Source organism: Tiliqua scincoides, chromosome 6, assembly GCF_035046505.1.
Source record: "Tiliqua scincoides isolate rTilSci1 chromosome 6, rTilSci1.hap2, whole genome shotgun sequence".
Classification (NCBI taxonomy): Eukaryota; Metazoa; Chordata; class Lepidosauria; order Squamata; family Scincidae; genus Tiliqua; species Tiliqua scincoides.
In genome coordinates this window covers 29,044,434-29,061,770 of record NC_089826.1, presented here as the reverse complement: position 1 = coordinate 29,061,770, position 17,337 = coordinate 29,044,434, and the positions used below count along the sequence as shown (strand labels likewise).

The 17,337-nt window shown below is 40.5% G+C and overlaps 1 protein-coding gene across 2 annotated transcripts in view; it reads left to right on the top strand.

The window, feature by feature from the left end:
• The window catches only part of SEC24D (SEC24 homolog D, COPII coat complex component), a 67,005-nt gene that overhangs the window by 23,746 nt on the left and 25,922 nt on the right, over positions 1 to 17,337 (top strand). For both annotated transcript variants that reach the window (XM_066631944.1, XM_066631943.1), the window contains exons 9-10: positions 9,766 to 9,904; positions 14,991 to 15,106. In XM_066631944.1, the coding sequence (XP_066488041.1) occupies positions 9,766 to 9,904; positions 14,991 to 15,106 (255 nt within the window). The remainder of the gene's footprint in view (positions 1 to 9,765; positions 9,905 to 14,990; positions 15,107 to 17,337) is intronic.

The window sequence follows — 17,337 nt, the reverse complement described above, 5'->3', positions numbered from 1 at the left end:
TTCTGTTCCAGAACCACCATTTGGAGCACGATACCATAGTCTTCCAGGACTGAAGGAAGCCTATATATAAAAGGGTTGGAAGAAAACTTTGAATAAATAGAAATAGCCGTTTCTTAGATGATAGCAGAGAGGTAACTGTCTGCACTTTTCTATTTCAGTATCTTATCTGTAGTGATACCTTATTTATTATTTTGGACAAGACAATTTCTTTCCTTTTCCCCCCAACTCAAATAGGGATGATCTATGGAGAGTATTTATAGTTTTTTGAGAATATGATAGCATTGTTTGACAGACAGATGTTATTTTTAGCAGACCACTGCTTTAGCAACGGGCTATAAAAATAAAAGCTATCATGCAAGGCCAGGCTCTCTGCAAGTTTGTTTTGGAGATGTATGAATGTTTGCTGAGCTTGGATAAACCAGATGATCTTTGTTTAACATTTAATGCCACTTGCTACTAATAATTATCTTGGCTAGAGGTAACATTTTAGAACTTAAAATGCTTACCTCAATTCTGGATAAAATATATCTGCTTGCTGCCCCTGACATGAGTTTAGGTTGCATTAGAAGTATCCTTTGTCAAATTAATATGTTTTGTATCTCTATTAAGTTGCTAAAATGCAATGTAAGGTTTACATATTGGTACCAGTAAGAAGTTGGCATTTTATTTTTAACATGCTGTCCTGACAAAGTAATTGTAGCCAATGCTTTGTGTAGTTTTGTGTCATGTTCTGTGCCCAGGATACATGATGCCAATTATTGTTTGTGTAGATCAGATCTCCTTTTGTCTAAGATTTCCAAAGAACTGACCGTTCTAAATATGGACCTGGATGGTTAAAAGTTAGTGAATAAACTGATAATAGGCCATCCACCTGAAGTGGTTGATAGAGTAATTTTTCATGAACCTGCCCATCAGCGATACTGAGGTTCCACTAACCAAAAATTGGGAATTTCAAGTGAGGCAAGTCTAAGGTGCGTCATGAACTTGAGGGCATCCCAAAGGACTGGTTCTCCAGTCCCATTCTGGGAATCCTTTTGGGACAGGGAGCCATTAGTTATTTGATTTTTTTCTCTGTGAACCGCTTTGTGAACTTTAGTTGAAAAGCAGTATATAAATACTGTTAATTTATAATAATAATAATTGCAGCTCTGCAGGAGGAAAAATAGGGAAAAGAGATGATGACAAAGGATCTTGACAACCACTTTGCAACAATTTCCTGTGGCTTATTTTTTTCTAGCTGTGCTTTTTATTTCATTTCTGATCTGCACATTTTATTTCAGAAAGGCTGTTGTACTTTAGAAGTTCCATAGTACATGCTCTAATGTTAAGCCCTATGGGACATTATGTAGTTTCTAAAGTAATTTTGTGCAATCTGAGTCAAGTTTAAGGTACTGCTTTTAAAGGAGTGGTACCAGAAATGTTTTTACATAGTTTGTCTCTACAAAATAACACTTTCTTGACTTATTTTATATACACATCCTCCTGTTTACAACTTCACACTTGCCACCCCTCAGTATTTTGGCGCGATGGTCCTTTTAGAAAAAAAACCTTCTGTTTCTTGTTTAAGAGATGGTGACTAGGTAGTTATCTGAATTAATTTTCATTTAGGTTTTTGGCTGGGGTGGTGTTTTCCCACTTAAGATAATAAAAATAATATCTACTAGAAATATCCTATACTAACCTTGGGCACAATCCCTGAGTTCCTGTTGCTTAACTAGCCTTTTACAGGCAGATGCTTTTAAAAACATATTTATTTTTGAAAATTTGTACTCCACTTTTTGGTCTAAGCCTTTAACACCTGCAAAGTATTCACACAGTCTTCTGTACATCCAGTTAGTGATCCCATTTTACTAATGGAGGGAAAAGAGAGAAAGTGATTTGAGCATTCCCACACCCAGTGAGCTTTGTGACTGACAAAGAGTTTTGACTCTGTGAATCCCACTTTCACTTTCAAGATACTGTTCATGGGCTGATGTCGGCCATGAAAAGAAGGCACAGGAATTGTTTCCTTTGTCAAAGCACCAATACATCCAAATTTATCTTCAGAATTTTTGCTGTGACATGTCTGATGGAGAGCCAGGATGATGTAGTGGTTCTGGGGTTGGCCTTAGACTTGAAAGATCCAGGTTCAAATCCCTGCTCAGTCATGAAGCTCTCTGGGTGACCCTGGGCCAATCACTATCTCCCGACTTCACAGAGTTGATGAGAGATGAAAAAGGAGGGCAGAACTACATAAACCATCCTGAGCTCCTTGATGGTGTAAAAATGAGCATGTATGTGCGAGAGAGAGAGAGAGTGTAAATAAAATGAATGTGTCTGTTTAAAGGCACAGAGTAGATTTTTGGTAAAATAAAACCCTCACTCCTCATGGAGCCCTTATGCGATGGGCTTCAAATTCACAGATACATTAGGTGTTGGCAGCATATTTACTGCTGTAAATGTCACTAATCCAAATATGTCAGTTTGACTTAAAGTGAAAGCTATGGATGGAAGAGAGTAAGTATGAACAAGGGGAAACTTCACCATCAATTATTTTCATGACCTCTCAATAACAGAGATAAAGCTACATATCTTTTATTATAGCCACCGATCACCACTTCTGCGTACAAGCTAGTTAATTCTTACTTCTTTCAGTTCCTGCTTTCTTATTGCTTCTGCTCACTGACATTTTGGAGGTCGGTTGTCTATTACAGTTCCTTGATTATGATTTTGCATTCCAATTTCATGTTCCTGTCTCTGTCATTGGGTAATCCTGACCACTGACTTTCCGTTAATGTACACCACAGGCCAACATCCAGAAAATGATTAGCACTTCAAATCTGAGATGCAACTGCTTGTGCATTGGCTTGTTAATTCATGCCCTGCCGGTATGGCTCCACAATCATGATAATTTGTGGCATTCCACATTGCTGTCAGTACTGAGTGGCACATTCTGGAGTTAGCAAGAATGGGAACTCACTGAACCACATAAAACGACAGAATTGCTGAGGTAGTAACAATGCTGATGAAGATATTGTATATGTAAAATATTGTGTCTGTGTTTTTGTAGCTTTTTGAAAATGTACATTGTATAGCTTCTCATCACCCAATAGTATACTTTTGCAGTATCCAATTAAAGGAGGGACCTGGTTGTCACACTAGCATTGTAAACTAATTACCGGATGTGTTCCTTGATGTGTAATAAGAAGCTAAGACAGCCAATAGTCAGTTTAGCCAGTTGTTGGCTGCTTCAGATGCTTTTGGAGTTTTTAATTGTACAGATTTTCAAAAGATCAGGAAGTATTTGTACAGAATGAAACTTTTGAAGAATTATTAAAAGTCAACTCATATCTAAGACTATGGTGCAGATTCTGCCTTCATTTATTTGTATCAGTTTATAGATGCCGCTATAGCAATTACAATGGTGTCATTGACCATGGAATGTGGTCATAAACCTTTCACTTGATGCATTAGCCAATGATGTCTTGGTTCCCTTGGATTTGTTCCATGGCTTTAACATAAAATAGTTTTATTTGCCCTTCTGATTTCATAGTATGCCAATGAGTATTGTATCCCTTGACATCTGTGAACGTTTTGACCGCCCAGGCATGAATGTTGGTAAGAAGTAACACAGTACAAGTGAAAGATGAAGGAAGATTAGTATAGACTACTTTTGGGAGGGGATCGCCTTTATCTTACTAGGGTTTAAATGCTGATAAATTGTTACATTTAATGAAAGTGATTGCTGAGGCAACTACTAAGGATCACTTATTTTGATTTATAAATTTTACACATTTGCAAGATGATGTCAGACTGACCCAGACTGTGCAAATTTAAATGTTGAACTCCTGTGCCTACCATTTTATAAAATAGGAGAGGCCACAACTCCCAACTGGAGAGTCTCGGTGAACCATTTATTGCTGTGTAAACCGCTTTGTAAACTACCATTTTGAAAAGTGGTATATAAATAGTCTTAATAATAATGTAATATGATTGTTAATATGATTGTACCATAATTCATAATGTATATTTCTAAGGGCCCAATCCCTAACTCCCGCAGCGCCGATGCAGCCCCACTAAGACATGAAAGTCTCCTCAAGATAAAGAAACATTTGTTCCCTTACCTTTGGGGTAAGCCTCCAAATTTCCCAATGTGTCCTCTTAGATCAATGCAGCTATTTTGCTGGCATAAGTTCGAGGAGAGCAGGGGAGAGGAAATGGGGATAGGATCCTAGTGCAAGTCACTTCGGCTGGGTTCCATCACTACCCTTCCTGCCTAGAAACACCCCAGGTCCTCCCTCCACTTGCCTTCCACACCAGCTTTCTTGCAGATAGCTGGTAGTGGCAGTGGCCTGCTGACACTGCTGCTGTTTGAGATAATGGTTCCAAAATGGCAGCTGGCGCTGCCCTGTGTTCACCACTGTATGGCATAACAGTGGAACTGTGTTCCACTGTCATAATGCCTTAGTTAGGATTGGGTTGTTCAACAATCTCTGCTTTCGTCCTGGTCAGACTCCAGTTCTGCTTGTGTGTACACCAAATCCTTCTAATTTAAATAATTGTGTATCTAGGAACTGTCCCTTATAAAAGAAGAAGTGGGATGCTGTCAAATAACATGTGGTGACTACTTTGTATGAATCTCTTTTGTAAGATTCATTAGAGACAAAACAGTGGTCAAAACAGATACCACTCGGTGTCTGTAGTGAAGGCATCTTAAATGTCCAGTGACAAGCATTTGTGTCCGTATGTAATATGACTGTAGGGGAAAAAAATAGCACAAGTCTGGCATTTCCTGATTAAATAAATTATATTTATGCTACTTTCCTGAGGGCAGTATGAATGTTTCTGTTGCTGAAATAAGATTCCAGCAAGCACAAGCTCCCTGTTTAAAAATATCGCTTAGTGCATAGTGACACCTACAGAGAGTTTGCTGCATCAGAAGCATATTTCTCAAAGCTCACACACTACCAGTTGCTAGGCTAAAACCTATTGCTAGAGTGGCAGGAGAATGAACTTGCAATTTATACAGCATGAATGTTCCCACCAAATGTTCCCGTAATTAACATGCCAGGTCAGGCATACAATCTCAGGCCTGCACTCCTTTTGCACTCCAAAAAATAAACTTTTGGCCACATGCTGACCGAGTAAATAATACGCTATATAGGTGATTGATTATGTGTTGTGCATATTATTGGTGGTGTTCTTGGAAAGACTATAGTAGAGCTCTGGCAAAATCTATGACTTGGTAGTATTGAGGAAGCATGACACCCCGCTTAAAGCATTGTTCCTGGATGTCTTCTTGCTTTATGACTTTCAAATGACTCAAGAACTGCTGCTCAATGAAAATGACTCAAGAAAAGCTGCTGTTCAGTGCTCCCACCATCAGTCAGCCACCATAAGCCAGCCATCTTCTTTGCCCATTCTCCCTTGCTGCCCCTACATGTGGAACTTCCTCTCAGAACATGCAAACCTCTCTCCCTTCAGATCCTTCCTCAAAGCTCACAATTTCCATGTGGCCTTCTGTGTATTCCCTTAATCATCATTCCCTGCAGTTACAAAATTTTAAGTATACATGCCAGCATTTGCCCTCCTCCTTCCATCTCTCTATTCCCAACTGTTTCAGTTTAGATTGCAAGCTCTTTGAGAGCCCAGGCTTGACTACAGCTGCAATCCTATATGCATGTACCTGGGAAGAGGTTGCATTAAATTCAGTGGGGCCTACTTCTGAGTAGACATGCAAAGAATTGCATTGTATGTCAGCCATAGTAAGATGCCGTGTATGTAGATGATGTTTTTATAAATAATTTTAAAATGGGGGTTTCAGTTGAAGGTTGTTGTTTTTGGAATATCTAAATCATTCTTATCTGGCATTTTATTTTAGTGAGAATAATTTGTATATATTTGCATAATTGAATTAAATTATGATAGTTCTGATTATATTACAGTACAGGTCCAGCCTATTTATCCATGAATTTTTTATACATGGATTTGACTTAACAGGAATGGCCCCTGCAAATGAGAAGGAATGTGCTGATCCCTGGAGAAGGGGAAAAATGTACCCCTTTAAAATCAGTTTAAAAAACTGAACAGTAGCCTCCTTAATGAGAGCGAGAGAGGGCAACTGGCTGACATCCATCAATCCTTCTCTCTCCAGCGGACCCCTTCCTTGCCGCTGAGCACATGAAAGAAAGGTGATAGCTTTGCATTGGTGAAGGGAGGGACTGAGTGAAGCACTTGGAGGACAACTGATAGATGGATTGTCTTCTTAATGACAATCTTATCTTAGAGCCAAAAGGTCAGCAAGGCTGTTTTTCAATCACCAGAGCAAAGAAACTTTGTTTTTTAAACTGATTTGCTATAGTGCGTTTTTTTGCCATCCACATGAGTGCTTGGAACAGAACCCACGCGAATAATGAGTCTCAACCTGTATATCATTCTTTTCCAGGGTGATGCTTCTAATTATATTCCATTTGTACTATACTATGCTGCATTAACAATTCCCTTAAAAGACTGTGTTATAATTCAGTGCTGCTGTTGACTTAAAAAGCATACAGAATATGCTTTTTAAGACAGCAGCAGCACTGCTGCTTTATGTACTACAGAACGGAAAATACTTAAAACCAACGTTGCTGCATATTTTGTCGACTTGGGGGGACATGGAAAGGAGGAAAAAGATAACATTTCCATTCGTAATATGATAATATGACCAAGCGACTTTGTTTCAATTTTATTAAATGTGACTCTGTTAATACATTGATTTTCTTTCCCATATCCAATCTTCAAGTTCCTAATCTTAGCCAGTGACTTTTATAAACTGTCTTATTTCTATTTTGAGCATTGGTTTCTGGAAACCCTTTTAAGAAGATGCAGTTCTTGCAATTTTTTTCTCACCTTAATAATTTGCCTAAGTTTTTTGCTTTCCCATTGCAAAGTGACACTTTAGCAGAAAGATGAGTGAAAGCATAGTATGTGTGTATAAAAAAGAATAATGATCAGTACATATGACCAGCTTGGTTGTGCTATTTGCATATTGGACATATTAAGAGCATAATCCAGCTAAAATTATTTCCCCAGTTCATTGCTATGCATTTTACTCAAAAGATTTCTTTCTTTTTTAAAAAAAAAATTCAATGAGGCTTCCTTTCCACAAGGGCGGTATAATGGCAAAGAGATTGGGTTGCTTATTACCCTGAGTTTGCTGCTGTCTCCCTGCAGCCTACCATGGACAGAGCCCAATCTGCTTCTTGCTCTCAAAAAGTGGGCGGGAAACCAATCTGAAGGCACCTGCCCTTTCTCCTCCTCCGCAGTCCCCTTATAAACATGGCAGGAAGTGTGGAACGTGTCCCAACATATCTTGTATTTGTGTTTTGTTTAAAGGGACCACAAAGAAGGCGAAAGGTATGCCAGTAGAAGGCAGGCTTGCTACCTTCTACATGGGTGGGGATGTGTGGTGGAGAGAGCATTGGGTGGTGTGTGACCTTGCACCATCTCTAGCTCCCCAGTAAGTATGTGTAGTTTGCAACTTTGAAGTTGTAACTTAGCTCAGTGGAAGAGCTAAGCATATGCTCAATTGTCCCTTTGAAATTAATGAGGGCTTAATTTTTGGTGGATCATAGCCCAGATTTTAAGAACATGGCTTTTCCAGGATAATATACATCACGATAGTTAGTGCTGCAGAACAATGCCTGTAAAATACCAAAATGAAATGCACACATTCGAGAGCTTGTTGGAATTTGGACTGGCTTGTGCCCATCTGTTCATGCTATCCAACCATGTAAATAAGTTTAGCTTGGAGTAGTTATTTGGCATGTAGCCCACCAAGCACTACTGTTGTACAGCTTCCATTCTCTTCTTTTCAATTAAGTTAGCTCAGGGTTCTGCCATTGAAATTAATGAAGGCTATCCATCACCGATAGTTGATTACTTAGGCAGTGATTCAAAGAAATTATATGCATGTCTCCCACTACTGAGGAGGGAAACCGCTTTTAAAAAGGTTTGTCTCTTCACTGTTGGAATTTTAAGTGAAAACTTAAAAGAAAGACCCACATACTTGTGTGTTGTGCTCATTTGGGTAGTGGCATTGGTCTTGAAAATTTTGCTGCTTTGACTCTTGCTAAGATCCAGAATGTGTTGTCTTTCACCAACAGAGGTTATACTTCTAAACAGTTGAACGTACCTCTTTCATGTCTCTTGCTGTCTGGGAACTGTGGCATAATTTTTCATTAACATGGTCAAAGCTTTTTCTTTTTTTCCCGAAGTATCATGTTTTATTTAAAGGAATTAAGTGTTACTCATGTTCTTATATCTTAATGCCTAATAAGTTTTTGAAATTGACATTATATATATAAGAAACCCCTTATAGCAAACCCCTGCTAATTGGGTAAGAGGCACTTTTTCAAGAGGGTGCTCCATTTTTTTAGCAGGGGGAGAGTAACTGGCCCACCTGACCCCAGCACTGTCTGTTCTAGTGGCTGTCTGCTGGTATTCATTTGCATCTTTTTAGATTGTGAGCCCTTTTGGGACAGGGAGCCATTTAGTTATTTGACTTTTCTCTGTAAACCGCTTTGTGAACTTGTAGTTGAAAAGCGGTATATAAATACTGTTATTATTACTGTTATTATTATACAGTTGTCTGTCTTTTGATGGGGGGAGGACTTCATTCTCAGGGTAAACTGTAGCTTGTTTATGTGTGATATAAATATTAAAATTTTGTTCAGTTTGCCTTAATCGTAACCAATAAAGCAGAATCCTTTCTTAATGATTGTAATCTGCTGTGCTGTAATCTGCTGCCATAGGCCCCAATGGGGCAGTGCAAAAGCCATGCCACTGTTGTGCATAATAGAGCTGCCGGCAAAAGTGGCCAGCAGCACTGTGTGTGCACCAGACTCAGCCATGCAGTCCACTGGCTTTGGTAAGATGGCGACAAGGGCAGGATAAGAGTTGTTCAGGGCAGGGAAAGCAGGGAGTAGACTGGAGGGAGTGGATCTCTGCAGCAAAGGCTCATGTTAGCTCCTATCCCCAATGTTTTCACCTGACCTGCTCTCTTTCTCTCCTCGGACATACACCAGCAAAATAGCTGGCATAGGTCAAAAATATAAATAAATGGGGAACTTGTAAACAGTGTTGGTCCTGGGGGAGGGGCAAAAAACCCTGGGGCATCATGCCTGTGGAGTGGCACTGGACGCTGCTGCTGCCTCCTCCACCCTCCCTCTGGAGTACGGGAGGTCCTGTGCTGCATCCATGGGCACTTTGAAAGCTTTCTGAGGCCTTCAGAGCACCATTAAGCAGTACTTCCGGTTTTCACAAGAAAACCAGAAATATTGTTTAATGGCACTCTGGAAGCCTCAGAGGGTTTTTGGAGCACCAGGGGATGTTGCATGAGGCTCCATACTGCAGGTAAATTTCCTCTGTGGGGGTGGCATGTTGCTATCCTGTGCCGTGGGCTGCACAGGAGCTAGATCCATAACTGCTTGCAAACAGCATGAGCTAGATATAGTATAGCCTCATTAGTGAATAGTTCAAGCATGAGGAAGCTGCTTGAACCATTCGCTAAAGAAGCTATGCCGTGTCTCCAAAACTAGACGCGATGGGGCAAAATGGATGCCATTTTTGGAATCGGCACCCCAAATATATCCAGGAATTGGTGTAACGTTTAAGGAAGCAAAATGCATGTTGGCCTGTGTTATTAAAGTAGGGCTTCAGGATTAGTCGATAGTTTGAAACACAAAGATGGTTTTGAAGTTTCATTGTCAATATACCATATGTATAATTTTTTTTCCTTTGCAGACACCCCTTTATGTTGTCAACCATGGTGAAGCTGGGCCCATACGATGCAATAGGTGCAAAGCTTATATGTGTCCTTTCATGCAGTTTATTGAGGGAGGAAGACGTTATCAGTGCGGCTTTTGTAGCTGTGTGAATGATGGTAAGTGGTGTCTGTAGTATATTCTTAAAGAGAAATCACTTTCCAGACAAATACAAAACTATTTTGATCTTTGTATCTACGTATAAAAACATGCTCACTTGAACTTGAAAGTGTTTCACTTCTGTCCCAATCCTAAATGCATTTACTTGAAAGTAAATCACATTTAGTTTCAGTGGAATTTCTTTTCCATTTAGTGATTTAGGTTTGCAACCTTTGCCATTTTAGTTCTCTTGTAAATTCAGGTAGTCAAACAATGAAACTGCAAGCATGTCTTAACTGTGCACTAAGATTTCAGACACAGTACTTCTTTCTCTCACCCAATTAAAAATAAAATAGATCTAGGAGACCCATAGCTGGCCAGAAGGCTTCTCTTAGAGGTAAGTAAAAAAGTTTTTTACTTACCTCTGGCTGGCCTTCTGATCTCCCCTCACCATTGGCATGGCTGCTATAGTGTGGCAGGGGATTGGATTGGGCTGTTAAATCTAGAAGTCCCAAGTATGTCTGAATGGATGGGCTTATCTGGAAAGATCAACAACAGCATGGAACTGTTTTCTACAGATTTAGAGCTGGAAAAGGTTAATTAGTCTTTGCATGAAGACATTCTCCTTCCATGTGCAAATAGTTGGAACAGGACATGCAGCCCCATTTCAGCATGCAGAATAAGCAAAAGTGTAAGAAGCATTTCTGATGGACCTCCCTAAGAAATGCATGCATATGTGCTCATTGTGGTTGATCCAAATTATTTTTTTTAAAAAATACATGTATCTGTAATATAACAGAGATCTACAAGTGCTGTGGTTCTCAACCTTTTAACACAGGGACCCACTTTATAGAATAAGGGTCAGTCAGGACCCACCGGAAGTGATGTCATGACTGGAAGTGACATCATCAAGCAGGAAAACTTTTAACAATCCTAGGCTGCAATCCTTCCCACGCGTACCCAGGAGTAAGCACCCTTGACTATTATTGTTAAAAGCATATGCATAATAGCCTGCTAAAAGTACAGATCAGTCACATTTCCCCAAATGCAGTCACATACCATGCTAGCATCAAATCTAATATATTAAACATAAAATATTGAAATGAATGGGACCCACCTGGAATTGGCTTGCGACCTACCTTGTGTGTCCTGACCCACAGTTTGAGAAACACTGTACTAGTGGATTATCTCTGGACTGTGATTTTATTAGACTTAGGAGGCATTTAAGGAGTGTTTGTCATTATTATTCAGCAAATAGAAAAGAAAAATGCAGTTCAAGAAAAATCTTTTTTTTTTCCAGCCACCCAGAAAAGAACAAATATTTAAGTCCTCACCTCCCTTTTTGACAGAGGATATTAGTGTTTCACTTACCCATTAATTTTTCTGTGGCAGGAGTTGCTTTGAGCAGGAGATGCCATGCCATATTTGTCCAAGGGCAGCTGCATGTGACTCATGAGTTCCTGAGCTTTTGGCTGGATCCCAGCACTTGCCAGAATGAGTCTTTTGAGACGTTTGTATCAAGTTGGATATCCTCCATTGGATCAAAGTAGCAAGAGCTTTCCTAATACAGTCATCTCTTCAACTCTGAAACATGAACCTTGAAAGACTCATGCCACCTCTTGTTTGCCTCAAAGCTTAATCTGTGGAACAAAACGTAGAGGGCGGTTGGCTATGTGGACTATTCTTCAATATTAAGTTCTCATGAGTGCCTGCTATTTGCAGAGCAACAGACTACGAAACCATTCTATTTAAATTACAATATCAGTCTAAATAATAATTTGCAATTCGGCAGTCCTCTTTCATCTGTGTAGTTTCAAGACCATAATTAAATCTTCAAGAATCCATCCTAAGCAGAGGGATTAAGAGAAAATTGTCCAGCCTAGCTGAATAGATGACTGGCAACAATGAGAGTTAAGGAGACAGAAACCTGAACATGCCACTTTTTCCATTGGAGGCTTCAAGTGAAAGTCAGAATAACAACTCAAGATTTTTCTGTGTGTTTGTGTGTGTGGGGGGGGGGGAAGGATAGGGTCTTATGGGGCTTATTAAGTGAATACAAAATAAGATATAAGGCACATGGCTAGCCTTCCTTCAGCAACATAAACAACACTGCAAGCGTTCATCTTCAGACACCTTAAAGCAGGGTTTTCCAAATTTGCATCACAATGCCTTAGACCAGGGGTCTCCAAACCCCGGCCCAGGGGTCAGACGCGGTCCACAGCGAGCCTCTATCCGACCTGCAGCCAGCCTCTTGTCCCCTGAAAGTCCCTGGCCCCACTTTGCTGAACATGACTGGAACTATGCTCTGGTTGCATCTGGAGGGTGTTCTAAGGGCTAGAGAGGTAGAATGAATGAGCCCATTCGTTCATTTATTCACACATCTAAGTTCCATCTCTAATTTATTTATATAAATTTTATATTTAAATTTTTTTTTCCGGCCCTCAAAACTGTGCCAGGTATTTGATGCGGCCCTCTGACCAAAACGTTTAGAGACCCCTGCCTTAGACAGTGGTTCTCAAAATTTTAGCTCCGGGACCCACTTTTCAGAATGAGAATTTGTCAGGACCCACCAGAAGTGATGTCATGACCAGAAGTGACATCATAAAGCAGGGAGAGTTTTAACAATCCTAGGCTGCAATCCTACCCACACTTACCCAGGAGTACGCCCCATTTACTATCATTGTTAAAAGCACATACTGAGTAGCCTGTTAAAAGTACTGATGTGTAACATTTCTCCAAATGCAGTCACATACCATGGGAGCATCAAGTCTAATATATTAAAATTAAAATATTGAAATGACTAGGGACCCACCTGAAATTGGCCCGCGACTCACCTCTTGGGTCCCCATCCACAGTTTGAGAAACACAGCCTTAGGGCATCACGACACACTCACAGGGGCATCACAAGATGTCCCCGGTTGCCTTCCTACCTGTTCCTCTCAGGAGGTGGCCATCTTGTATCTGGCACCACTATCTTGGGTTTTGTGAGATCCAAGATGGTGGCACCTGGCTCAGCCAGGGCGAAGAAGCTGCAAAATCATTGTGACGCAATTAAGTTTGGGAACCACTGCCCTAAAGTATTCTTGAATGTCATTTCTGTCATTCTTATAAACTTGTGTGCGTATCTTCTATGCTAAAACCGGTAATTGGGTTAAGAAGGCATCTTTTTCTTATATTTAGCAGTTGGAGACCAACTGACTGTAGCAAATTCAGCATAGCTTATCTTCCAGTATCCTGCATTTTGTTATAGACTGGGACATGAAACCACATTTCATTCATTTTGATGTGTAAAAAGCTTTATGAAAAGCAGTGTTGAAAAAGACCTTTCTATAGTTTGGTAGTGCAATATTCAGTATCAGGTTGGAGTGGAGAAAGAGAAAGAGATTATGCTACTATTTGCCATAGCCTTCCTCAACCATTTTTTAACCATCACTAGTCTGGAGTTGACAGCATTTTGAGTAGATTAGATCAATAATTATTAGCTGCCTTAGACCAGAGGCTAGTCTATATCTCTAGCTCCAACTGGCAGCTGTTCTTTAGGGTCCTTCACAAGGGTCCTTCTTTAAGGTCCTTCACAATCCTTGTGAAAGGATTGAAAGAGGTCTTTATGTGTGCCAAGTGTATGCTGTGCCACTGAGCTATGGGCAACTGGGTTGGAGAAAATTTTATTAAGTATTTTATCATGCCACATAAGGATATTTCAGGCACACATTTCATTTAGGTTTGGATGGTCGGTGGTGTAACACACGGTATATATGTGTTATACCATAGGTTGAATAATTAAAAAGACATTAGTATCCTAATTAGTGCTTCCGCTGACAAGAGCTCCATCCAAGAGTGGAAGAAGCATTTTATTCACATAATTGATGCTTGCACAAGTGGAAGAGGTCCTCGTACAAACACTCCTGTTCATGAAGGTAGCTCTCAATGGAGGTAACAAAAGTCAGGATGCTAATTGTTGCATTAGGAAACTTTCACAGTATTTTAATTGGGGGGGGGGAAATAATTGGCAAGATGTATTTCTGGCGAGGAGGACTGGCTTTGCTGGTCTTTGTCAGATATAAGCATCCCCCAATATCTGTGGATCCCATATCTGCGGATTCACTTATTCTCAGTTCTCTGTGACCCCCATGCCCATTACCTATTTGCCTTCCTTTTCTGTGATGCCAAGCACTCACGTCTCTTCTTTTGCAGAGTTCTAGAACAGGAACATGTCAAGCAGGCAGCCTGAATGCTAGAGGAAGGAGACAGCTAGAACGTTAACAGGAAGCAGAAAGCTCCCTCCCACCTCTAGCGTTCAGGCTGCCTGCTTGCAGTGTTCCTCTTCTAGAGTTCTGCAAAGGAAGAGACATGAGTGCTTGGTGCCACGTAGGTATAGGTTTTTCTCTTATCTGCAGTTTTGGCACCCAAGGGGGGAGGCATGGGAATGTATCCCTTGCAGATATGGAGGGACACACCTATACAACATCACAGACCATAACCACAAAGAACAAGTGGCAAGCAGGGGTGGCCCAGCCATCAGGCAGATTGAAATGACATTCATGCAACCTCAGTTGCCCTGCAGTTGCAGTGGCCATGAATGTGCTATCTGAGAGATGCCTCATATTTTCTCAAAGGGGAAAAAAAGAGTACTTTTGATAGCTTGGCAGATGCAACATCCTTGGACGCCATACGTGAGAGAAGCATGTGCCCTGAAAATATCATGCCTTAAAAATATGGATGGGCCAGGCTGTGAAAATGTTGAAATATGTGCTGAGGATTTTTCTGAGCACCTAGCTGCAAGAGTAAAGTATTTGTTTTGCAAGTGAGTTGGTAGTTCTAATTTTCTGCATTTCTAATGTTCAAAAGAATATTCAGAGTAAAGAGCCTTCAAAGTCATTCTAGCCATTGAATGTGGGGGGGGGGGGAGAACTGAATGCCATGGAGGGTCTTGGAGATGTTTTGTTCGATTAAAAAAAATTAAATAACCTTTTAGAAGAGCTGTTTTCATACAAAATTTGTTAAAGACATTTGCGCCCGCAAAGCTGTGCAGCATGAAGTTCTGTTTGCTCATCTGTGTTTTTTAACAAAGGGGAAAAATTGGCTTTCCTGTTCTTGTTTTTTCAGTCCCTCCATTCTTCTTTCAACATCTGGACCACATTGGCAGACGAATAGACCATTATGAAAGGCCTGAGTTATCTCTAGGATCTTATGAATATGTGGCTACCTTAGATTATTGCAGAGTAAGTCTCTTCAACATGTGAATTAAATATGCAATGTGTGCATCAAATCAAAGAGAAACCTCTAACATTTGTAAAACGTGGGGGGGGGAAGCTTGTGTAGATTATACAGGGAGGGGGAAAACTCATAGGTACTATCAGTGACTTCTTTGGGTATCTGGCGTTCAGAGAGGCTTTCTCCCAGATAAGTATGCCTGCCTGGCACTGCAGCCTTAATTGTATAAAACTAGAGCAGGGTTGTCACACTCATTTCATACAGCAGGCGAAATAGCATTAATGATGCCTGCTGAGGGTCGGAAGTGATGTCATTAAATAGGAAATGTTGTAATTCATTGGGTCATGACCAGAAATAAGCATTTTTTTTTCTCACTTAGCAACTCATTTGCTGCAAAAGACAAGACAAAATATGCAACTCTTGATCATATTTTTCAAGATATGGAAGAGCCCATGCGGGCTGCCCTTTCAGCGGTGACACCATACGGCTCCATTTTGCTCCCCCTGCCGGGAATGGCTCCGAAGGGAGGGGCCGCTTGCCTGCCCTGCTGCCCCGCCGCCCCGCCGCTGACCTTAACATAGCTCAGCAGCTGATGATGCTGCTGGGAGACACCAAGGGCCAGAAAAAGTGCTTCTGCAGGCCCTGTGTTTGACACCCCTGAACCTAGAGGAAACCTCCTAGGAAGCTGAAATAAGTAAGCCAATTGCAACACCATTATATTTAAGAACATTTTTAATATATGTGTCCCATCAAAATCAATGCTACCCTACTCAGGTTTCTGCATACTGGAATATTATCTCCCTCCCTCCAGTACAACTGGATATGGTAGCATTGGTTTTAGTGAGACATATGTATAAAAAAGTTTTCTCCGGATCAGAATAAAGCCCATCTTCCCAGACCAGAGATTACTTGCAAGTGTGAATGCTCTGATATGTGCATATTAACTCCATGCCTGCAAGAGCTTCTCTGTTCATTTCAAAGGAGAACCCCCCCCCCCACTCACTTTCCTTTTGCAATTACAGAATGGGCCCCTCTGTTGAAATGATTGCAGAATCCTGCATGTTTCAAAATCCCTGCATTTGAGCATGCGCAGTCTTCTGAATCAGGGTGTATGGAAGTAAACTATTTTCTGTTTTATTAAAAGCTTTGGATTTCACTTGAGTTAGAACTGTCTGCTCATACCCCTTGTACTGTTGACAGTACACCTTGTAAAATCTTTCGCAGTTATGGAGCATTCATACTTGGGGGGGGGGGTGTTTTCAGTACAATAAAACTGCAATGATGTATTTTCCCCACTACATTTAAGGAAGACCACAACTTTCCTTTGTGCTTATTGGATAACCATGATGATGAACAGCTACAGAAATGTTAACAAATAACAGCTGTTGAGCTGTGTTATGCCTCTTTGGAGTGGATTTAGCAAATGCAAAGTATTTTGCTTTTACAATAAGTATGCTAGGAAGTTAGCCAGTCTTTTAATAAACTGCTGAAGCATTTACATGAAGTATGGAAATGGTTGCAAGTCTCCAGCAAATGCTGGGTTGAATCAACTTTTAAAAGCTCAGATCTCCATTTAAATCACTGTAGGCTATTTATTTTATTGAGTGGTGTTACTCTGGAGTCACATGGATATGACTGAAAGGAGAATAAGGGTCATTATCATACATTTATGGCTTAAGGTCCACAAACGAAAAACCTGCTCTCATTATCACCTTGTAGCTGCAGCTCTGCGTTAAGTGAAGTGTGACTGTTTACTCCCATATCCACCATCAACCTGTGAATGTTTTAACAAGTTATTCAGGGGGTGGGAAGTGGTTTTCACAGAGCACTTAATGCATGCTGGAGCATGGACTGATCCTTTGATAGTGGAATTATTATGGGATTCTCTCCACAGTGTAAAACTGAATTCAAAGAATATCCAGTGCTGGAGTTGAGACAAAGAGGGCAGAATGTTATTCATCATCTTTTATGATGCTGGAGAAAAGGCAATCTAGTCAGTGATTGCAACAGATATCTGATAGCTCAATTGCTTCCTCATAAATTGTCTTGGCGCTAGTGCTTTCTTCAGAAAAGCTTTGAGGAACTTTTTTGTCTGTCTCTTGTGTGCTTGTGTTTCTGTTAACTTAAATCTCTGATGTAATACATCCTCCAAACCTTGCTGAGAATTGAGAGGAAGTAGTGGAAATAGTGGAAATAGTGCATCAAAGTGCATCAAAGTGCATTTGATTCAAATATTGTT